Source organism: Drosophila erecta, unplaced genomic scaffold (assembly GCF_003286155.1).
Source record: "Drosophila erecta strain 14021-0224.00,06,07 unplaced genomic scaffold, DereRS2 tig00000092-arrow-pilon, whole genome shotgun sequence".
NCBI classification, from domain to species: Eukaryota; Metazoa; Arthropoda; class Insecta; order Diptera; family Drosophilidae; genus Drosophila; species Drosophila erecta.
Window position 1 is genome coordinate 2,964,824 of NW_020825207.1, and position 23,973 is coordinate 2,988,796.

The 23,973-nt window shown below is 42.5% G+C and overlaps 1 protein-coding gene across 6 annotated transcripts in view; it reads right to left on the bottom strand.

The window, feature by feature from the left end:
- Positions 1-59: 59 nt before the first annotated feature.
- Positions 60-23,973, bottom strand: part of LOC6547499 (fibronectin type-III domain-containing protein 3A) — a 60,964-nt gene continuing 37,050 nt past the window's right edge. For 2 of the 6 annotated variants that reach the window (XM_001976196.3, XM_015157097.2), the window contains 3 exons: positions 10,133-10,302; positions 5,157-5,607; positions 60-5,094 (listed from right to left, as the gene is read on the bottom strand). In XM_001976196.3, coding sequence (XP_001976232.2) covers positions 1,346-5,094; positions 5,157-5,607; positions 10,133-10,302 — 4,370 coding nt within the window. In that variant the 3' untranslated portion in view covers positions 60-1,345. Of the gene's footprint in view, positions 5,095-5,156; positions 5,608-5,675; positions 6,061-10,132; positions 10,303-23,973 lie in introns of those variants that run through there. The other 4 variants (XM_026981063.1, XM_026981064.1, XM_026981065.1 and 1 more) reach the window with 3 other exon arrangements.

Consider the following 23,973-nt stretch of genomic DNA (forward strand, 5'->3'; position numbering starts at 1 on the left):
TTACATGAACAAACATTTGTTTCGTTTTGTGTATTTTTATTTTTTTGTTCTTTTTCTCGTTTTTTTTTTTTTAGATAAGAATCCGTTTTGTATAATTCACATTAAATGCTATGGAAAGAAACAATTACATTTAGTTTAATTTATTTAATTAGAAAAATAATAATAATTGGAATATAAATCACTTTGCCTAGTTGGGGCTGCTATAGCCACATGGGACAGCCTACGAAAAGTGTCGGGTTGAATTTATTTAGTTGGTTGGTTGGTTGGTTGTGAAATGCAATAGTTGGATTGCCAGCGAATATATCAGCCCCAACTGGGGTTGCCTTGGTTTTCTCAATTTTTGCTCATCGTATAATAAGTATATAATAAATTGTGTAATAACTCGTATAAAAAGGTTGTGAGAATGAAAGAAGCGTCTGCTGTTTTACATATATCTATGTTTTGTATATATATATATAAATATATATATCTGCGTAGATTGGAGCGATTGGGGAAACAATTATACAGCACTGAATACTTGTAGCTAGTAGTCTAATAAATTCATACTTTTCGTTTAATTATTCGTTCTGCATTTGCCCTCTGGCATCATTGATGCCCGCCCCCTTCTATCATTCGATTATTTTTTAGCTACTTAGGAGTGTTTTTAGATGGTGCAATTTGTTGACCAGCTATCTACAATCGTTTTGTTGGAATACATTTTACAAAAAGTCTTGTAAAAAAAATCATGCACAGCGGGCGGGGCCACGCCCACATGCTAGTTCTACACGTATTATACACGAATTTTACAATCCTGCCGGGAGGGCAAATGCAACTTTTTGGGGCCACACAGAAAGTAAAAGCTTGTGAAGCATTTCGAAACAGGTTTTGACAATTACTAGTGAGCCTTTAGGTTCATTTGCTGGCTGGTCTCTTTTGTTTATAGCACATATGGAGATTAGACTTTCGTTTTGTGACAACAAATATTATAAGTAAATACCATTTTTAACATTTAGCTGTGTGAATGTATGCTGTTGCGGTTTTGTGTACATTTAATACAATTAATGGGGTTTTGCCTATTCATCTCTCCTCCTCTGATCCACTTTCTATTGTTTTTTTTTTCGTTTTTTTTTTTTTTGATTTCCTGTTATGTTTTGTTTAAAATTAGACAATATACAATTTGATTTTGTTTCATTCAGTTACGGTAAATATATAAAAAATACATAATTACAACTAATGGTTTAAATTACTTCTTTGAGACAAAGGGTTTCATATTTGTTTGTTTTTTTTTTTACTTTTCTCCTGTCGTTTCGCCTGCAAATCCTGGGTATCCCACGTTGGGCGCCATTTATTTGAATGTCGTATCCTTTTAGCCCCTCAACATATTGACCAGCATGGCGACCAGGAAAGTGCCCACTAGGAAGGAGACCACAATGCACACGGCCTTTTGTTGGTCGCTAAGACGCCTTCGGTTGGAGTAAAGTGAAGTAACCTTACTAACGATCCGCCTTAATCCTCCCGTTTGGGCCAAACTAGAGGTTATGGCCGCTGCCGTTGAGGAGCTGGAATTCGAAGAGCTACCGCCCATTCCGGTGTGCGGATGGTGGGCGTGGTGCATGTGATGCGAATGATGCATGTGGTGCTGGTGATGCGAGTCCGTTGCCCCGGAGATTCCACCGGCTCCTCCAACGCCGCCACCGCACGGCTGATGGTGGTGGTGGTGATGATGATGATGGTGATGCAGGGGATCTGCACAGGCATTGAAACCAGAAATCTCCTGCTGCAGTCGTCCAATTGCCACGGGATCTGCTCCCACGCCGCTCGCTCCACTTATGGCCGACGCACTCACCGATCGCATGTGCAGACCGTTGGTTGACCCATTGCCTGCGGACAGTTTCCGGCTGCTTCTCTGGTTGGAGGCCATCGCCGGTATTGCAGTGGAGCCGTGCAGGTGGTGATGACAGGTCGCCGAGCTAGGATCCAGTTCACTGGGCACCTGGTAGCGCAACGGACTGGACGGCTGACCGTGAAGGAGTTCGCCGCCCGCCGCTATCCGCACTGGACAGACTCGGAACTGGTAACATGTGCCAGCTGCCAGATTGTCAATGGTGAATTTGGTCTCTGGGCCGCGGTACAATTGCCTGTAGTCATGATTGGGCAAATTAATTGGAGCTCCATTTGAACTGCCACTGGAGCTGCTGCTGCGTCCTTTGGGCGACAAGGATTCACCCTCCAATTCAGCTGCGCCCAAGACAGCATACTGCAATTCGTACTCCACGCGGTCGTTGAACGAGTTCTTTGAGTGCTGCCACTCCAGGGTGAGTTGCATTCCCAACTGGCCAGGTAGCTCCATTAGACAAACGCTACCCTCTTGGACAACACGAGGAGGCTTTATGTTCGCCGGCAGCGTGGCCGAGGTCTCGAAAACGAATTCCTCCGAGTAATCCCCATCGCCAGCCCGATCGGTATGGGCATAAATCCGGAAGGTGTAGCTGCTTCGCTCCTGCAGTTTGTGCACCTTGCACATGCAATTGGTGCCGGAGTAGACAGCCTGGAACTGCTTAGCCCTGGCCACATACATCTCCACAAAGTACTTGGTAAAGTCGCCTCCGTTTCCAGACGGATTGGAGTTTACAACTTTGCCATTTCCGTTCTCGCCCCACTTCAGCTTTATGTAATTGTGGCCGGCACCGCTGCACTCCAAGCGAGGTGGTGCCGGAGGAGCTGGTTGGGTGGTCAGCTTAGCATAGGCACTAAAAGCTCCGGCACCAATGGCGTTAACCGCTTGCACACGGAACTTGTAGCCGGTTTCCGGCATTAAGCCACTAACAGTATAGCGTGTACAGGCATCCGGAGTGGCAATGGTTCTTTCCCCGTACTCAATGTTGTAGGAGCATATGGGCGAGCCGTGGGCAGCCGGCTGCGTCCAGTTGAGTGTGACCTCCTGGGCGGTGAACTCGTAGCCCTGCATTTGAGGAGCTCCTGGAACTGCGGCTGGCGTGCACACACTTATCACGTCGGAGGAGTTTCCCGTTCCGGCTGAGTTGCTCGCCTGGATGCGGAAATGGTAGCGTGTGTAGGGCGAAAGGTTTCTCAGTTCAGCGCAGGTTTGTGGTCCCTGATAGCAGTTGTGGAATTCGGAGCTGGGCGGCTCCTTGACCTCCTCCTCCGACTCCTCTTCCCTTCTCTCTTGGGTGGCACTTTTTAGAGTGTAACTGGTCACTGGGGCACCATTCTCCTGCAACGGCGGTTGCCAACTGACACCCAGGTGGGTGGCCGACTTCACCAGCACCCGCAGCTCTTCGGGAACTCCAGGCGCAGCAGCTGCAGCCGTAAATCTCATCCACTGGGACCAGTTACCGGCGCCAATCCGGTTGATAGCCCTTACCTGGGTTTCATACATGCCACCGGGTGTCAGATCCTGTGCCACAAAGTAGGCCTGCTTGCCCCGGTAAACCAGCTGCGGAGGCTGCACTTGCTCCAGGCGACGCATCTGGGCTTCGAACTCTAAAATGGGAGCTCCACCGTTATACTCCGGATGCTCGAGCTTTAGAAGGGCGGCGTACGGCGAGGGAGGATCACTGCAATGCGGCGGAGGCGGGGCAGATGGCGGCACAGCCTCCGTGGTGACGTGTCCTATATCGGAGTAGGGACTCTGGCCAGCTGGCCCTTCGCAACAGGCTCGCAGAGCGTATGTGGTGCCCGGTTGCAGTCTTTCGCACATGGCTTCTGTTTCGGCGCCACTGTAGATCCTTTCAAATGCTGGACCCGCGGCACTTAACTCTAAGTGGTAGCGTACGATCTCAGCACCACCAGAATCGCTGGGTGCATCCCAGCGGGCCTTAAACTGGGTGCCATGAATCTTTCCCTTGGCATGGGGCTTGCCCGGCCTTCCGGGACGTTCCGCTAAGGTGCGGTAGCTGACCTCCGGTGACCAGGGTGAAAAACCCGCTTCGTTTTCGGATCTCAGACGGAATTGATAGCTGCTCGCCCGCCTCAGTTGCAGGCACTCCGTTTGCAGCTCTGTACCCTTGTAGGTATTCAGGAAACCGTGACCCGATTCTGCATCTTGCAGTTGCAGCAGGAAGTCTCCATCCTGGGCCCGCCGCTCCCAGCCCAGTTTTAGGGAACTGGAACTGCTGGCCAGCAGCTGAGGTGGTTTAGGCACTGGCGGAGGATTTCCGGAGGTGCTGTAGCTGGCCACCGGAGAATAGGGACTCTGACCCGCTTCATTAACCGCCGCCAAACGGAAACTGTAGACCGTAGTCGGCTGCAGCTTTCCAATGACATAGTGCTTGGCCTTGATCTTGGCCAACTCCACAAACTTCTGCGGTTGTCCTGGCATCCTGCCCTCATCGTATTCCAGCAGATAGTGCTGAATGCTGGCGCCGTTTGCTGCTGGAGCAGCCCATCGAAGGTTTATGGAGTTCTTGGTACGGGAAACCAGTTTCGGAGGCGGCGGTTGATCTGGCTCACAGGGCGGCGTCCGAAATTCCGTGGGATCACTCACTGTTCCCGTAAGTTTTTGGTAGTGCACCTGGAAGCGCACCAGGTACTCCTGACCCGGCTGCAGGTCCTGCACAATGCACTCGTAGGCCTCGCCTTGGTACAAGCTCTTGTACTTGCACTGCTTGCCAGAATCACAGAGGAGCACTTGGTACCGGAGCTGGCGCATATCCACCGTCACGGTATTCGCAATGGCTGGACTCTCCCAAATTATCTTGGCCGTCCGCGAAGTCACATCTATTACCTCAGGCTTTTCAATAGCAGAGATTTGCTCAATGATGCTATTCTCTCGATGGTACTCCTCCTCATCATCGCCGGCCAGACTGGAATTATCCTCGCCGTCCTCGGAGGTTCCCACAGAGCTGGCGCCACCCACACTGCTGCCAGCTCTCTGGGGATGCTGGGGATTTCCGTTCCTGGTCTGCGACTGTTGCTGCTGTGCCACCTGATGGGTCTGCCCCTGATGCTGCTGCGGCAGGCGGCGTCCTTGATGGTTCACTGCATGATGGTGGCTGCTGAGGTGTACGGGCAGGGAGACACCCGGAGGAATGTTGTTATTATTGTGACCATTCAGTTCGTTGGCACGGCGTGGAGATGGCGAATGCGGGGGATCTGCAGGACAGTGAAATGTATATTAATACAAACGTGGCATGCTTTCGACGCAGGATACTCACTTGACTCCCGCTGCTTCTCCAGCTTCCGGAGCAGCTTGTTGTGCTGCCGCTGGCTGCGTTCATCCCGATAATTTGGCGGCGATGGCGAGTGCGGGGAATGTGCGTGCGGCTGGGGGTGTGTGTGCGAGTGGGCGTGTGTGTGGGAGTGCGAATGGGTGAGCGAATGGGTGGTTGTCACAGTGGCTGGTGCTCCTTGGGCTGCGCCTACACCTCCAGCGTTTGGTGCTCCTTGGACCGACGGTGGTGCCACCTGCTGCTGTGGTTGCTGCTGTTGTTGCTGTTGCGGTGGTGCTCCTTGGGGCGCCGGTTGCTGTGGTTGCTGTGGTGGCTGCTGCTGCTGCGGCGGCGGCGGTGGCGGCAAATGATAGTGCGGTGGACCATTGCCCGCAGGTCCTGGGCCAGGATAGCCCGCCACCGGAGTGTAGAAATGCGAGGTGCCATTCGCGCTTATCTGAAACGTATTCAAAATGCCACTTAAGTAACCTGCTCAGCATTTAGTTAGTTATAACCAAATTGTACTTTAATAAGCAGCGTTTTTCCCGTTTTCTGTGAGTCTGCCATGCTCATTCAACTGAAAGACTTGAAGTCCACGTCGACTTTTACACGCTGGCTATAAATATCTCGCAAAAGAACAGGCCGTCGACTAAAAACAAACTGATAACAACTAATTGACTTTCGATTTCTTATCTTTCGCAAAACGGAAGACAACAATTTACGTGACTTCTTCCCGCAATTAACTGCTTCGACTTTTGCCCAGCTGCATGGCATCGATTTCCTAGGAACTTCTAACTAGTAAATAGTTTAGTAACTAAACCCGTATAAATTCAAGGAACAACAAATTGCAATGTTTTCAGTGGGGCTGCGTTTGCTAGGTGGAAAAATACCACCTCTCTAACGGTATTTTTTTAAACCAAATGAAGTAGTGAAAAGGAAATGTGCGTGATAATTACGCAAAATAGCAGAAAAATAGTATTATAAAAATGAATAAAGTTAAATATTTTTTTTCTCTTGACAACACTTTGCCCTTCTCCTATTATACTCATAGCTACAAATTTCGCATGCTTAAATATAGCTAGTAATCTAAATTGGCAACACTGCTTTACAGTCATCAGTATTTCAGAGTTTCACATCAACTAGCTATTTGTTTTCAGCCCGCACGGTTTTATACTGCGTAGCTTTCGTTAGCTGACGACTTAGCGCGTAAATTCAAATGTTTATCATTGCATACGAACTAAATGAAATTTTACCTTTAAACAGCTGAATTGTAACATTTACATATTTCAGACGATATTTATGAATAAAATTTTCTACTTTGTTTTAATCAATAACTTAAAAATCGTTATGCATAAGTTCATTAAAGTTTTTTTTTCAAAATAATATATGTACGTTATTCTTTTATACAGCGAACATATAAAATGCCTCGACTTAATTCCCGGCTAAAACGATTTTAGCAGCATATCATTAAATAAATTGCTTTCCCGGATATGGGCAATTAGCCACGCCCGCCAGCTGCATATATTACCTAAAAATTACCAAAGTGGCCCAACTGATTATTGATAATTTTGCCCACCAATCGGTGAAAACTGTAGCAAGTTTTTTCCTCCCTAAAATTACACTAATTTCGCGATTTTACATGACCAAAGTTGGCCTTACATATGTGTGTTGTGCAATTTCCACACTTTAAATTTCTCACCACGTTTCTTTTGGGATGATCATCAACTATGAATATGCAAAAAAATATGTGTCAAAGTTAATGAGTTTTTTTTGCGGTTTCTGCTCGAAAGCATCAGAAATAATAAATGAGAACAAAAGAAGCCGGATTAGCACATGGACAAAACCAAAAAAAAAAGAAAATAAGACTGAGGGGGAGTTTTGGTTTCGTTTTCGGTTTCAATGGTGCGACAGATACCGTTATTTCGAGTCAAGTTGCATAATGGATACCACAACACCGACTATGCAAATTAGCATACAATCAAATTATAAACATTTCAACATAAACACACAAGCGGAAGCTGCCATTTGTAAGTGCAGTATGCGAATTTCAGTGGCGCCCGAGCAAAGGGGTTTGGGTTTCTTATCCTATGGCAAATATGTGTTATTGAACAGCTTTATAACAAGAGTTTTTAAGGGCTGACTCTTTTGGGTGTTAATTTTTCATGTTCTTCTAACTGATGCAAAATTTCCCATTCAACTATTAAACTTAACCCTAAAAAAGGCACTACCTTGCATTGTCGGAAAATATTTGAAAATATAATTTCAAATGCTATCTTTTTTGCCCACATATATGGCAGAACCCCCTGAAAAGTTTCCCATGTCTAGCCGCTGTGTGTTTCAAGTGTGTGTTGCCGCCGTGTGGTGGCAGCAAATTGTTAATTAAGTCAAGGAAAATTCAGCCTCAGCCAGTCAAGTCGGAATGGCGGAGTCAGCGGAGCAGTCACCGCCGGCACTTTCATTTCAGCAACAAAGCGTGACGAAGCCACATGTGTCCAGGCTGGAATCCGAATTTGAGTGCGAGGCGGATGAAGTGGTTGTCCGCTGCATTAATCAAGTTTTTCACTGTGAAAATGGCATTAGGATTGGCGGGTTATGTAAAATGTGATAGCAAAGTTCAGACCAAGTGGAGTTCAATTAAGAGTCATGAGCAACAATGTTGCCAGCAGCGGGCACGATCAAGCTGCAACATTTAGTGGCTTGCACCAACTCAATTTGGCAAATCAACAACTGAAAACCTACAAATTGTTATGCAAATCGCCAGTTTAGTCAGCATTTTAATGCTGACAGCTTGGCAAAAAAAAGCTCCTAACTCTTTACTATACCTAGTATTAATTTTACTTCTTTCTGATTTAAATGCTTTAAAAGCAATTAAATTTTAATTAAAACGATGAACATACATATTGCTTGCATAGTTCTTCTGTATTTGTGATATGTCTACTATTTACAAATAAATCAGCCCCACGGAAAGCGCGTAATCGTTGAAAATTATACAATCCACAGTGCAATTAATTGCGGCTTTAATTGAGCGATTGATAATAATACAATAAATAACCTAAAGAGGGGAGTTGGGCAATAGAATTTAAATTGCGCTAGGCGCTAGCTCATAACCGGATTTGTAGTCTGGTCAAGTCACGAACCAGGATTGTTGGAGGAATCTGCCGCATCTTGGCCAAGAATTTCCAGCAATGCAAATGAAAATACTTAAATTTGCTACAAACTTTACGATTTCTGCACATAAAAGAGATGATAGGAATGTTTAAGCTGCACAATGAAATTGTTATTATTAAATTATTAGACATAAGTGGCGACGGGAGCAACAGTTGGGGTCTGAAACGTGATGTGACTATGTAACGCTCATCTGGTTTGGTTAACAAGCGTTTTTATTCGCTCGCCTCCATTTTGCAAATTAGCAAGGCAATTTAACTGGAATGCAGCAGCTCCAACTCTCAATTTGGCATCACCATGGGAGCCAACTAGTTCTGGATGTGAGTGGTCGAAAAAACCGAAGGGAAAGTAGCTTGCAACGGTAAAATCAAATAAAATATTGCCAGTTAAAGGCTTCTTTTTGATATTAAATATTACTAAAGCTTTGTATGTACTTAACAATCTAGAATCAAATATCCAAATTTTTCAGAAAGCTTTAAAGCTGTGACTCACGATTGTAATTATATGTACGTGTAGATGGCTTATTACTCTATTAAAGTGGCTTTTAATTGTTAGAAACCCCCAATAAGTCATTTACCCTTAGCTTTAATAAACATGACTTGACTACATACAATTTTTGATCGAAAATATTTAAGGAATGGGGAAAGTGGAAAGGTGGGGAAATGTGTATCTTTAAAGTTCACTTTTCCACCAACAATTACCATTTACCTGGCAAGCAACGCGGTCAGTTTCTCGCAGTTGGCAAGCACCTATTCGCAGCTGGCTAATTAGCATTCTGGCCAAACAATTTCGCAGAACAATTGTCAAAGCTCACGCCTAAATGACAGCTCGCGAAATGCAATGAAACGAATGCAGACGATGAACGTATTGCCTCTGAATGCATTTGCCATTCAAATATTTGCGCATGGTGAGTCAGGCATTGAGTTACTTAAATGGGACTTTGGAATTGTGCGAAATAGACTAATTAGTTATGCAAATTTCACGCTTTTCCCTCGAATTTTCCCTTGCACTGCAGATGGGCGAGCAAACAAAACGATATTGCTGTTCAGAAAACAAAAACTTAAGCCAACCGATGAATAAATAAATTATATATACAAAAGCAACGACAGCTGGCCAACTGTTTTGTCGCTTTTGTTTTTGTTTAAACTTTGCTTAAATTGTTGTTATTGTTTAGGTAAAAAGTTTACCCATTTCAGCCATTGTTTCGGCCCGTTTCAGTTTCATAATGCATTTGCATCGAAGCCGAGTCTGGTTGAAATTGAATAGTTTTCTGATTTACCAGGAACCACTTCACCCGGATCCAATCCGGTTTGTTTGCCGCATACGGCGACATTTGGTCAATAAATTATTTCCACAGACGCCCCCAATGCAAATTTCGTTCTCAAATCGAATAAGCAGCGGGGAATTATTGCTGTTGATTGCTGGTTGTTCGCTCAATTAGCTGTCAATTAATTGATAAGCGAAGGAAGTTCCGCCAATGGAATGGAAATGAGATACTGTTTTCCATCTATTCGATAGCAGAAGGTTTGGGTTTCGCCTACTGTTTTCCGATTCCATTTAAAAGTCCGATAAAATGCGTCGACATTGATTAATTCATTTACAGAATGCATTATTCTTATGATGCATTTGCGATGTGTAAAGATTCTTTAATCTTGCGGAAATGTCCAAATTGGTTTAAGAACAATTTTTAAATAATAAAACTTGTTTTGAATCTCTCCTTTTAAATATGGAATTTCCACAGCTTATGAGTTGTTTCTGGAGATTCCCACGAAAGTGGGAATTATGCCACTTCTGGGATTGCTAACTTAGCTACTTACGAATGGAGCTGGGTGGAGGTGTCCCTGGCCAGGATGCAGCTGCTGGTACTGCTGCGGCGAGAGCATCACGTGGGTCAGCGTTCCGTTCTCGTTGACGTACTGGGGCACCTGGACGGGCACCGGCATCGGCGGAGGAGGTCGGTTCTGGGACACCATCTGTACGGCGGGACCTGGAAGCAGTGACACCGGAAAGGGGGACAAATTACTTAAGATTCCTCAACAAGCGGCAATATGCTGATGATATGAGCGAGTGCGAGTGCGAGTATCTCGCAGATAGATAGCAATGTACAGATACATGTGCTGTAGTCATGTGAGAGGGCACAAGTTAAAGCAGGCGACAGCTGGCGCCAGCGAGGCGGCAGCCAGATACGCGCGAGAAAGGACTTGGGGGGATCCAGGACATTGCCAGGACAGCCATTGCTGCTTTATGTCAGCGGCGATTTCTCTGTGTTTGCTTAATGGATATATCTCTCTCTTCCTAGCCGACTCTGTCTTTTTTTTTCGTTTGGATGTGTGCAAATATGTATATATATGCACTGCGAGGAATTTACTTACGCTGAGTTAATATATTCAGGGAAATGAAATTAGTTTAACTTAAAGGATAATGATTTCCGCTGCCAGTGGAGAGTGGAATATGCAAATAAATTATTTGTTACCAATTTAGAGGTTTGGCTTGAGTAAATATCTACAAGCTGTGTACCGATTTGCCCCAGTGTATACATTTGAATATGTATGTTTGTGTTTGCTGCAGCCAACAAATGCTTGACAGAGTCTGCCAATTTCTGGCTCCCTCGTCGCCTCGAACTACTCAACTACGATACGCATACGCACCGTTGCCCAATTCCGATTTCATTTGCAATTTAAGTCTGCCCGATGATTAATATCCAGCCGGCCCGGTCCTGCCCGTGCATTCCCGTACCGCTCCGCTCCTGTCATAGGCACTGCACTGCCCACTGCCCCCCCCTGGTCCACGCTATAGTTGGCTTTAATAAATGTGTTGGAAACATAGAAATCTCTAGAGCAAACATTTCTTGGCAGCCTCATTTCGTGAGCAGAGAAAAATCGAGAATTGTGGAGTGCAGGAGTAGGGGTGAACAAAAGAAGTTTTCGGGGTTCTTGGCAGGGCATCGGAATCGGAATCGGAATCATAGCCTCAGCATTGTCTGGATCTGTTTCGGGTCTGGGTCTGGGTACTGGTTATGGTTCTGGTTCTGGTTTCGCCACTGTCATTCGGACGAGGGAATGGACGGCTGGAAGGCAGGCGAGGAATAGTACTAATATCAGAACTACCATTCCACGGCCATTTCCATTCCATCTGGGGATGCATTTCAACTGCAACGTTGTCGCATGTCATTGCCACAGAATAAACGACAGCAGACCGCCCCGAAAGTTGCCCCACCGCCCGCCAAACATTTCAGATATTTTTTGATTTGTGGATTTGTATTGCTTTTCAATTCTTATTCCTCCGCTGCTTGCCTCCATCTATTTTTTGGCTGCAATGCGACGAAGAACATAATGGAAATAGCTGAAGACTGCGAATGAGCAAACATTTGTTAACGGACGATGTCTGGCCGAGATTAGCGCATAATTCGGTTTGATAAATGATAAGCAGACCAGTCTCGTTGATTCCGATGTATTTCGAGTGAAATAATTGAATGTATTATTATTGGTGTGCACTTGTATGTGCCGTGATTAAATTAACATGCCTTTCCACAGCACACATCAAAGAACACACATTGTTCTAGTTATTAAAAATAAATAAAGCTAAGTATTAAAGATTTAACATTGGCCTCACTGGCCGCCCTTTAGTTGAATTCCCACGCTTTATCGTACCCATAAATATTTAAAGCCCAAACAGAAAGGAACGAGCCTGAAATCCATGTTCATCATAAAATGCATTCCATGTTTGCACATCAATATGGATGCTTTAAAATGCGATTCCCCCAGCTGCGGAATGGCACTTTGCATGCCGGGGCACGTAGGGGCAACGTGGCCATGCCCACTAGTGGCCCATTTTCGGAGTTTTCTCCTTCAATTTCCCATTTCGCTCGCCAAGGAAACCAATGCCTTCTAGTCGTTATACCCGGCACTTGAGGGTAACAGGGTATACCGCGTTCGTTCAAGAGCATGCTCCAAACAGAAGAAGGCAATTCGTACCCTATAAGTATTTATCAGAACAACGAACTAAGCCGATCTAGCATGAAGATGGTAAAGTGCGAGGTTAGTGTGATCTTACCACTTTAAGGGGTATATAATAGTCGACCCTCGAGTGTGGCACTGGCTCTTGTTCTTGTCGTGCTTTTGTTCGCTTTCTTAGCCTTCTGTTCTCTTTCGCTGGCTAAGCAATGCAGAGTTGCATTTTTTATGGACGCCACGCGGCGTATGCGTAATGTTGGCAAATGGATTGCGGGTAGGTTATCGTGTGCTTGTGTGGGTAGTTAGCTAGGTAGGTAGGTATCCCCCGCTTTCGCTTTGATAGTTAAACTGTAAACTTAACGGTAATGCGGCTCTTAATACGCTTAGCCATGTCTCGCACTCATTGAGGCCGAAAATGCTGTGCCCCGCCGTTCAATCATGCATTAAATGCCATCCGCCGGCAGAAATTACTAGACAAAGTCCGGACTCCCGTGCTCCCCTTGCCCGCAGTGCCTTCATCTGCTCTTAGGTGTAAAAATGTTGGTTTAGTGCGCTGACGCATAATGCGACTGAAAAGCGGACAAACGATGATGGCTGATAAACTGAAACCAAGAGTTTTCCGCCCACTTCCACAACACCCCATGCAGTTAATCATTCCTAGTGAGTAAGGTAGTGCGAAATGGGGGGTTTTTGTTTTCAGGGGCTGGAGAAGATTGTCTGGCCAGGAAATGCACACCGTTCCAGAGCGAGATAGATGGCGAGTAAAATTCCACTCAAGTGTTAAAAGGCAGCAATTAGTTTGGCGGAACGGGGCTGGTTACCGAGTTTGCGGGGTGAAATGGGGAAAATAGCTTATCACTTGGCCAGCAGACAGACAGTTAAATTAAGTACTATACTTCAGCGACAAAACCTCCTCGGCTTTCGCCGCGAGTGTCTGCAACTCTTACTCAAACTTAATTAATGCTAAACTGCTTAAGAAGCGATTTGGGGTGGGGTCCATGAAAAGGTATTTTCGCAAGGAAAGTGTAAGTTACCCAGAAGTTCTAAAGGATTTCCGAGAATATGTTAATAGTAAGTCAAGCAAGTAGTTTAAAAAGTTCTATATATATATAGAGGTTTGAACAGCAAGCATAGTTTATGTGCGAAATATGAAAACATTATTCAATGAAAAATAGTTGAGATACCAAGCTATGATTATGTCAACTTTTGCTGGGCAATTTAAAACTATGAGTTACATGAATAAGTTTTCTAGTTACAAAGGCGTTCAAAGTTCCCAGTAACTCAGGTATCTGCCCTCGCTGGGGCAAAATCAGCCACTTCAATTTTCTGCCCTGATGCGTTGACCTTGTGCCCAGCACACTCTTAACCCTTGTTGGCCCGCCTTAACCCCGCTATTCCTTTGGTAGACAGTGTCAAAATAAAGTTGTGGTCCAAACGCGTTTGAGCTAATTGCAAATGGTTATTGCTTTCCTGTTGTTACGCATTGTTGAGTTCCCTTTCTGCGACCCTCAGTCTCTCGTTTATTCAGTTAGTGTCGCGGGCTCGAGGTCAGGGGTCAGGGGTCAGGGGTCATGGGTGAGGGCTGTTGTCTGGCGGTCTCGATTGTTGGCAGCACGCACAGGCATAACACGCACCAAATGTCTATAAAATTAATAACAATTGGGTTAGTAGCCGCAAAGCAAAACTTCAGTCAAGGAAATTCAAGTAGAGATTTCCTCACACTGAATGTTTTCTTCGATTTGTTCAAGTGAGTTATTGCCGGGGAATTCATCTTATTATATGAATATTTTATATATACTACATTCACTCAAGATTCCCTTTGATGAACGCCCAGGGAGTTGAATAAACTCTCGATTGTCTTGAGCTTGATTTATGATTCTTTTCGATTGAGGGAAATGCAAATGATTTCCATGGGGGTGTCAATGCGATATTACACTATTGATTGCGAAAGTTAACTCCCTGGGTGCTTTTGCTCCATCGCTTTGATATTCTCGATAATTACCCAGCAAATCTAGACCAGTTTGCGGTTAGTTGGCTCATTAAATCAACACTTTTCCTCACTTATCTCAAATTCCGATCCCATGATAATTGCGTGTCTCTCCCATTCCCATTTTCTTTAATTCACAGTTTCCCTACATAACCCTGTTTCCCCTTAATTCGCAGCCATCCAATTAACGATGCGTGCGTAATTATCTCGATAATTATGATGAAACAAAATACAGAAAGAAAAAAAACAAAACGAGAAATAACAAAAAAAAAAACAGCTTTCGCAAAATGCAATTAGAGCAGAGCGCTCACGAATTCCATCATGGAAAGCTCTGGCAGAAAATTTCTTTAAGAGTTCTCTACATTTTGTTCACGACATCGCGCATTAATTGCGCATACGCCCCGTTAAACGCTTGCCCACAAATCGAAGGCAACAAAATGCTCTAAGGCCCATTGATTGATGGTTGGTTTGCCGCGGGGGTGAAAAAGTCAGCAGGGGGGTGGCGGAACGGGAGAAGTTGTTTTCCCACGCGGATGGGAAATGGGAGTCGGAGTGGCGCCACCTAGCGTCATTTGCCAGTCTGCACGTGTCGCACGTCCTGTTTCACATCTACACTGAGCGAAAAGCTGTATTGCTGTGCGAAATTCAAAAAATATGTTCAAAATAGGAATAAACAGCTTATTAATGCCCAAAATATAGTTGCTTTTCAATGTTTCAAATAAAACGAAAGTTTAAAAATATATTTCTTGGGAATGGCTATATATGTTTTCAGTGCTTCAGAGGCTGGCATTTTATTTGAATTTTCAATATCTTTGACGAGGCAAACACATAGCCCCTGTCTGCTTTCCGCCCATGCCAGGCAAATATTGGCTTTTTGTATGTCACCTAAGTGAAGTTCTCATAGACAAGAGCAAAAATGGCACCCACATAGAGTGAATAAATGAAACAAAAAGCGTTGAAACAGACGTGCAATTTTTTGGTGTCACCAGCCAGGGGAAAAATGGGCGTGGCAGCCAGATGTGACCGCCGCAGTAACACCCACGCATCTACACCCATTTCCCAAGAGATGTACACATTCATGGCTGCATATACACATACATACTCAGCCCGTCAACACATTATGCCTTCATTTATGCTTTATGATGAGTAAATATTGTTATTAAACGAAAAAATTGCGCGTTGTCTGAGCGATAAACCAAGGTCCTTACCCCCCCGCCCTCTGCCCGTCGCCTGTGACGTGAACAAGGCTATAAGTCAGCATTTGGTTTATTGGTTTTGTCTCTTTCAGGCAAATTAAGTTGCCGCGAAAGAGGGCTTTTCTTGCCGGCTTTAAATTAGTCTTTGGCGTACCAGGTGCATAATGTATCAGGTGGTTGGCGGGGCTAATGGGGCGTATTTTCGGTTTAGTTACGAGATTTATGCCGATTAGTGGTCTAATCACCAGGTGGGGCGAACCAAACGGTTGGCGATGTTAAACCTGAGAATTTACAAATAATTCTAGATTGCGCAAGGGATTTGCATAGAGTTGGTAATTAATAGATAACTCAAGAATGGTTTTGTTTTGAAGTCATTGAATTGTCTTAATAAAACAATTAAATTACATTTTCAATGCCCAAGTCTTTATGTTTTGGTATTTGTGTATATGATGAATGCTGGTAGATAAACTTTATGGGCTTTGATCAAAACAAATTGCTGTGAGCAGACCCGAAATAAATATTGCACAAATAAATGGAAATGCAGAGAAAACTTTTTTTTGCATTATTTAATGGACTGTTAGCAAACTTTTGAAATATATACACAAATCATTTAAGCGCGTCGCAAAGTTTGGCAACTCGGAACTCAAAACCCCCGCTCGACAACAATTATGGCTCCACTTAATCAGCCCGTTTAATTATTCCTGAAAGGACTGCACTGGCTGCCTCTGGCAATCCTAGCCACAATCGTTAACACTTTCAATTTGTTGCACTTTCGGCCCTGATCCGCACTTCAATTTCTTCGCCCGCTGGGTTTTCGCTGGGTTTGTTTCGATGCTCTCCACTTGCCATTTGCCATTCGCCATTCGCCGCTCGCTTTTTGCATTACCATAAATGCATGGAGTGCTGCTGGCCCTTTCTGCTTCTTCTTGGCCACCCCCGAGCAATTAACAATTAGTAGGTACTGTATTCCACCCAACTCCTTGCCCGCGCATAAGCCCCAATTCAATTAACTTGCCCACTTAAGTAAAAAAAAAAATACGAAATGCGAGGGAAAAGCTGCATTGTCGTTGTTTTGGCCAGTGTGTCTACATGCGGCCAAAATAACCATAAACATCTTTGTAACAAAAAAAATTATTTAAATTGCAAAAACTAACCTAAGTTATCAACTATGATTAATGATGATGAACCCCTACACTTACCATACATAATAAGTAAATGCTTAGTATTATACTATTAGTATTATAATCTTCATTTTGCAGTTGGTAATTTTATACATTAAGCGCATTTTAATGTGTAAATGGAAAAATAAGTATTTAAACTTAATAAATAAATAAGAAGTCAAAAAGTAATGAGTACGAATAAGGAGAAGTAAGTAAGTAAGTAGGTAAGTAAGTAAGTAATTAAGTAAGTAAGTAAGTAAGTAAGTAAGTAAGTAAGTAAGTAAGTAAGTAAGTAAGTAAGTAAGTAAGTAAGTAAGTAAGTAAATAATTAAGTAACTAAGTAAATAAATAAATAAATAAGTAAGTAAGTAAGTAACTAAGTAATTAATTAAGTAAGTAAGTAAGTAAGTAAGTAAGAGTAGGTACATTCTGTAGTTCAAATGTATTTCGCTCAGTGTGAAAGTCCGGTTTTGGTCGAGAGTTCGCCAATTTCGTTCTGGTCTTTTGTTTTGCCACTCCCACTCCGCACACTCCCCCACCCCGCTCTCCACTACCACCCCTCCCCCCATCGCCCAACAGAGTAATTCTTCTTCTGCCCGCTGCGATGGCATTGACATTAAGAAATGCTAACCCGCAATTTGCAATTTGCCAGCGAGCGAGTAGGAAAAAAAGCAAAAATTAAATATTACGGGGCGGCAGAGTGAGGGGGGAGAATCCCAGAGTGGAGGAGAAGAAACAATAATAATAACAAGCCAAAGCGAAACAAAAAACGAGCAAAAGGCGAAGAAAGCGAAATCAGCGTGTGGCGCATGAAGCTCATTAAAACACGAAATGGAAGACGAATGAAGGGTGGAAAGGGGGAACGTGGCCAAAAGGCGGAGGGGGGCAGAGTGGGTGGCTGGAAATGGGTGCAAAAGTAATACACACAACGAAAATCGAACCTAGAATGCATATTAGTAAAGTTGTCTTTTTTGAAAAAAAGTTTAATTTTTAAAATTTTTCAAACTTTTTCTAGATTTTTAAAGCAAGAATAGTTACTAATTCGGCAAAAGAAAGTATAATTTTGTATAGGTTTTTTATGCACGAGGCAATAAAAAAATAAGAATGAATGCACGAAAAATATTATTAAAATAATACTAATAAATTTAGCAGAATAGATCTCAAATCATGTATACACAAATATTCTCTTAATATTTTTCAAACATTTCTTACAAATAGTTACTAGTTTTTCTTAGTACAGTTAAATGAACCAAAGAGAACTGCTGGAACGAAAACAAATGAAATTAAATTTAAAGCGTGCGTAATTAATTTTCCGCCCACAAACTAAGGCGGGGGGCGTGGTCATTGTGGAACTTGCTTCCTTTCTCTTTGGCTTTTGTTAGCTTTTTGCATTGGTTTAACCCGTTGTTTTGCTAAAATATTTAAGAAGCGTAAGGGATTTCCAGGATATCCGAGAGCAGCACTTTGTACAAATCAGAAACATTAGCCATGGGAATGGCGAAATTTACACTAATTGTTATAAATTAATTTTCGCCATAGTTGGCAATTGCGTGCTGAGCAAAGAAATTTTGTGAGAAGAGTTGCAAGTAAGTTACTTTATACCATATTGGTAAATGAAATGAAATCATTGACAGGCCACTTTTGAAATGAACTGCAAAACTTTTAAAATTGAATTTCACTTCAGTTGACCTGGCATTAGATATTTGGCTCAAGTATCTGCATCTTTGGGCGCCGAAACCTCTGTTCACCGCAAAATGAATCCCTATTGGCATAATAAATCTTTGTTTGCCCTCGGATAAATAATTGTTGCTTCTTACGGACCAAATACCTTGTCGCATCCCCGTTTCAATCGAGCGTATTAAAGTCCACGACTTTTGCCTTTTGGCGGCACTTAAATTTCAATACGCTGTTGTTCTTGACTTTTACGGCTTTGGTTTGTATCGCTGGATTCCGTGGACGTTGCCAGCTGGCCATTTTGCCATTTCTGTAGCCAAAGCCAAAGCCAAAGCTAAAGCCAAAGCCTAAGCCGAAGCCGAAGTCGAAGCCGTTGCCTTTTTGCCTGAATAATTAATTTTATTTATGCCGCGACAAACGGCGCTGCGCTTTTTGCTTGATTTTTTCCCTTGTACATCGCTAAGCCGCAGTGATCATAAATTGTTGAGCACATGCAAAGTCAAGTGGGCGGGGCAGTGAGGTAAGCGAGAAAGGCGGTACAATTAGTTGGCAACACGAATGGCCCACAACAAAAGTGAAAAGACAAAATGAGGCTATGTTCACTGATAACCGAAGCAGAAAATAATTTATTTCCCTTTCAGAGACAAAGAATCAAATGCACAGTGCGGGTCACAAGATTAGAACTAAGCTATTTAAGTTATATCAAAAAGATGTTTCCATCAGTACTCCTTCTTAAGCAACAGCTTCTTGAGTAAAGGCTCCATTTAAATAATAGGTAGCTAAATAATAAAACACTAATTAGCCGATACTAAATGCTCAACCGCAATTGTCTAGTCACACGCACACACCAATACCAATGGCGACTTACGTGCTGCGCCATTTTGTCCAAAAGAAGATTTATAAGGCCGCAGCCACTGAGGATACTTCAAGGACAAAACATGGCAAAAACGTTCCGGGACAACAAGAAAATTTAAACAGACTTAACTCAGACGCAGACCAATAAAACTTGTACAGGAGTGCAAGAAAAAGAGGAAAAAACACAATGGCAGGAAAACAAATGACAGTCGGAAAATCCGGGGAAAAGGGCTTGGGGAAACTGCTGAGTGTGTGTGTGTGTGTGTGTGTCGGTGTCTGTGTGACCCAGTACAGGTGCTAAAGGACACACAGACAAGCGGACAGGCAGAGGTTTAACAATTTGCACCTGTCACAGTTTGAGCGCCACTGAACCGCAGCCAGATCAAATGTTTGCTCAGCTGTTGAGTTCCGGCGCTCCTCCAACTGCCCCACCTGCCACCTGCCACTTGCCACCTGCCACTCCCACTTCCCACCAAGGTGTCGCCTCGGATTTGGGTCAGTGGGATATATACCCACCATATATATGTATATATATTGGGACCGTCTTGTGGTCATTGTTTTCTTGCCTCTCGAAAAGGTTACAGGCCATCAGCCGCTCGCTCCGCTGATTTGTATGCTAAGACCTTGGGCTCCGGTGAAGAACATTAATCACAATAACCTTAATTAATCATCCTTTTTTATATATATATTTCTTTTACGGCAACCCTTTGCGGCTGAAGAAAATTCAGGCGTGAAATACAAATTAAACACATTCAAGTGAACCATTTTTTTTACATTTTCCGCAGGGTTTGTTTAAAATTTTTTTAATTCAGTAACTGAGACTTGGTTGTTCCGAATTAATTAAATATTCTTCATTGCTGGCATAATTTGTAAATTATACAAGCCCGCTTTTGTGTAACTGTGGCAATAAAAATTTGTGATTGTTTACCAAAAACTTTGGCGAGTTCATTTTTGTTCTTTTTGGCTAAAACAAAAACGGTTTCCCCCATTACAGCGGCAACTTTTACGTGATTTAAGCTCAATTTATTGACAGCTTGCGAGCAATTTTAACTGCCATCCACATATGTCACTTCAGTCACTCCCCCTTTCACCCATCATCATCATCAAGATTCAGACAGACTAACGACGCCAGCTGCTATTTGCTGGTGAGTTTGCAGTTGTTGTGCCTGTCAAACCGTAAATGGCGTCACTTTGACAGCCACCTCAATATATATGGGGATATATAATGCCCTTTCCCCACTGGCCATCGATGTCGGCGCATCTACATATATGCTTATTGATGCCCATTTCTTTTAGTTAACATATTTTATGACCGTTTTATGACAATATTAATTTTTGTTTTCCTTACCCCACCCCACCCCACCCTGCCGTCCTCCTCGTCACGCCCCTTGATGAACATTGATTTGTGGGGGGAATATCGCCTGCGAATATTAATAAAAAATAAATCTGAATTGACGCGGCCAGTTTCGCAGTGGAATTCGGGAATTTAAATTCAGGCTTAAAATGTTATTTGGTTCATCAAAATGTTTTTTTTTAGATTTAACTTGACTGATAACATTTAATGAAACCATAATTTTTTAGATTTAGCTTGACTGGCAACATTTAATGAAACCACAATTTCTTCGAGTATAAAGCCATTAGTTTCGGCAGTATAAACAAGCATTAATTCAATTTGCTTATCAGCAAATTAAAAATCATTTTTACGCCAAGAATTTGTGCCTGCATTTTTGTTTTTTAATTATTTTCTTTAGTCGAAAATTTCAAGCGAAGTTATTTAATTATTATTTCGTTTGGGTTTTTTTTCGAGATGGCCTTTGATTGAATGCGTTTTGACGCTTTGTTGTGCATTTCGCAGTTTGATTGAATTTTTTTGTGCGTTTTCTTGCGAAAATATAATAATAAAGTGTATATTTTTCGCTGGAATTTCACCAAGTATTTCATTCGTTCGCTGGAGATTTTGCAAGTCTTTGGCAAACATCTTGGCACTTTTGGCTGCCATGCAAAAATTGTTTACAATTTTTTTCATCGATTTCTTTGCGTACTTTTGCACTTCATTGTGTTAATTATATGCTGGCTGTTTACAAAAATTTTTTGTTCATCTCTTTTCGTGACTTTTTGTTTGGTTTTGTTTAGGTTTTTACTCTTTCTTCATTTGCGTTCGTTGAACTCCATGGATATTTTTTTCTCAGATTTTGGAGATTTTGTCTTATTATTTATTTTTGCTTGTCGTATGTTTTGTCTTTTGCACGCGTCGCGTTCGTCTTTGAAATTTTCGAGTGCCCGAAATAAAAAAAATATGCCAAAGTTGAGCGCTCTGAAAAAGTATGTTTGTGTTTATTGTGCCCGAAAATGTGAAATGTGAAAGTTGTCGACGATTTTGGGTTTTATCCGCTTGCTTTCTTGAGAAGATCGGCGAAATGGGTTGGGAAACGGAGTGAATCGAATGTGGCTGGTGAACTCATGACATTAGCAAGGTGGGAACCATAACTGCGGCTTTAGTTTGAAATAAGTATTAAGCTTTAATGTATATTGCTATCCCAAAATAAGTCCAGTTTATTCGAGAAATGTGACGCGCTCCCAAAATTGAAATTTAACCATGTTTCGCAGCGCTTAAGTTATAATTTTATATTAAAGATATTCATTTCGTTCGCCGTTTTAATCTGATACTTGGCACACTCGACTTCTCGTTTTGATTTAATTCCGTTTGCCATGCCTTGACTCCATTTATTTTGCTGGAAACTCTTGCCATTTATTTGCTCTCCGCTGCTTTGCGGAATTCTTTTCAATTGAATTGTTTATTTATTCTTTATATTTTTTTATGAAATTGTTTCTGCTTATCTCTGCATCGTTTCTTTCTCTTTTTTATTTATTTGTTTTATATTTTCTCTCTCTCCAATTTCATTCAGTGTTTGCCTTTGCCAAGGCAATTTTCCAAAGCGTGCATTTTCATTTTTTGTGCGCAAAGTTATGCGCGTTGTAATTGCAAAAGTGACAATATCCGCTTCGTGCTTAGCTGCAGCGTAAAAAAAATAAAAGAAAAATTTGCAAAAATAGCAACAAAAGCGGCACGAAAAGTATGCCACAAAACGGATGCAATAAACACGCAGCCCAAAAGCCCGGACCAAGTCATGAATGGCAAAGTGAAAATGGCAGTGCCAAAGCCGTAGCAAAATGCGCAGGAATTAGCAAAACGGAAAACGAGAAAATTCCAAAAGCGGCAATGGCGTAGAGATTTTCGCAGAGAGAATGAGATTTTTCTAACAGCGAAAATTAAAAAACCCAAGCAGATCCAGCTGTATATACATATTCGCGCATAATTAGATGCTTAACGGGTCACAGATACAGATACAATTTTATAAATTGCACTCGCCTTGTTTATGCTTATTTTTTATGCCAATTGTTTTCTCTAAAATATTCAAAGTCACGTTGCCTTGCCAAATGATCTCCTCTGCACTTTTCCCACGAACTTATTACCATCTATATCTCAGTTCGCAAAGTCCCACACACGATGTCTTCTTGAGGCCATAAAAAGCGTTCAAGATTTTGGCCATAATCAACTTTTGCTGATGGATATTTTCGCAATTGACCTTGGGCTTGGTTAAAGTGGTTTTTGTTTCGGGGCTTTGGTCCGTGGATTTGCAAACTTGGCACTGCCATGCAATACTATAAATCCATCTCAATAAGCACTTGGTTAATGGTTTCATTTGGCGATTGTTTCTTGGGAAATCTTCTCATGCATGGTTAAAATATTTAAATTTGAACAGGATTTTCTCTTTCTTTGATAAATTAAATTCAATTGCATGAAGTAATGTGGCTATGCGAGGAAAGTGTTTTCGCTTTATAGGGAAAATCTTTGGCGCATTCGTAATTCCCTCTTTGAACTTCATCAAATGCCCGTAATCGTTTATTTTAATTTACACTTGCAGTATGAGATAACTGTGCGTCCTTAGATGCAATAATAAGTTGAGCTTTCAAATTTCGCAAATAGCACTGCCAACAAAAGAATTCCTTTTATCTGCTCAACTTTTGCCATAAAACTCAATGTCTGATCTCATTCGGCGATTTCCCACACCCCAGAAACTAACTATCCAACTATCCGTAGTACGCAGTTACAGTTTTTAAACAAGTATATCAAATTTTTTCTATTTCCCTGGGTGAAATGTGGAGCGGAGTGCATTACTCAGCTGGTCTTTTGTTTTGCATTTAGTCGAGTGGCGTTGTGTGGGCGTAATCTCGAGGCATTGTCACTCAATGTCCACTTAACGGCACTTAACGGCCAAATGCTCACTAAACACGAGCATAACGAAATTTGAACTGCATCCGCGAGATACGCGCTCGACAAAAGATTTGTATGCACATACACATGTAGATGCAGATACGCGACACAGATACATACACAGATGCACTGCTCGCAAGTGGCTGCCGTCAATTATAACATTTGTGACAGTTGAAACTTTCAAATTAACCCACACACACACGGCGAATTTGCGAGTTCGCTTATCGCAGAGCAGGCAGCATGCAAAAATTACGTATACGTTCACCAAAAACTAAAACTTTGCCTTCCTTTTGCAACAGCCAAAAACTGAGTTAGTAATTTAAAGTTGAAAAGTTGTAAATACCCTTACAAAAATTGTTGAATTACACGTCGCTTTTATAAAATCTCTTTATATGTCCATGACATTTCTATAAAATTGTAAATGTGAAGCAGAATGTACTTTAATCAGGCATAAACTAATTACAAAACTGCGACTAGCTGGTGTCCAATTCAGAAAAGTGCTTTAATCATCTGCTTCGGCGATCAGATTGGTGTTCAACAAAGTAGTACCCTGCCCA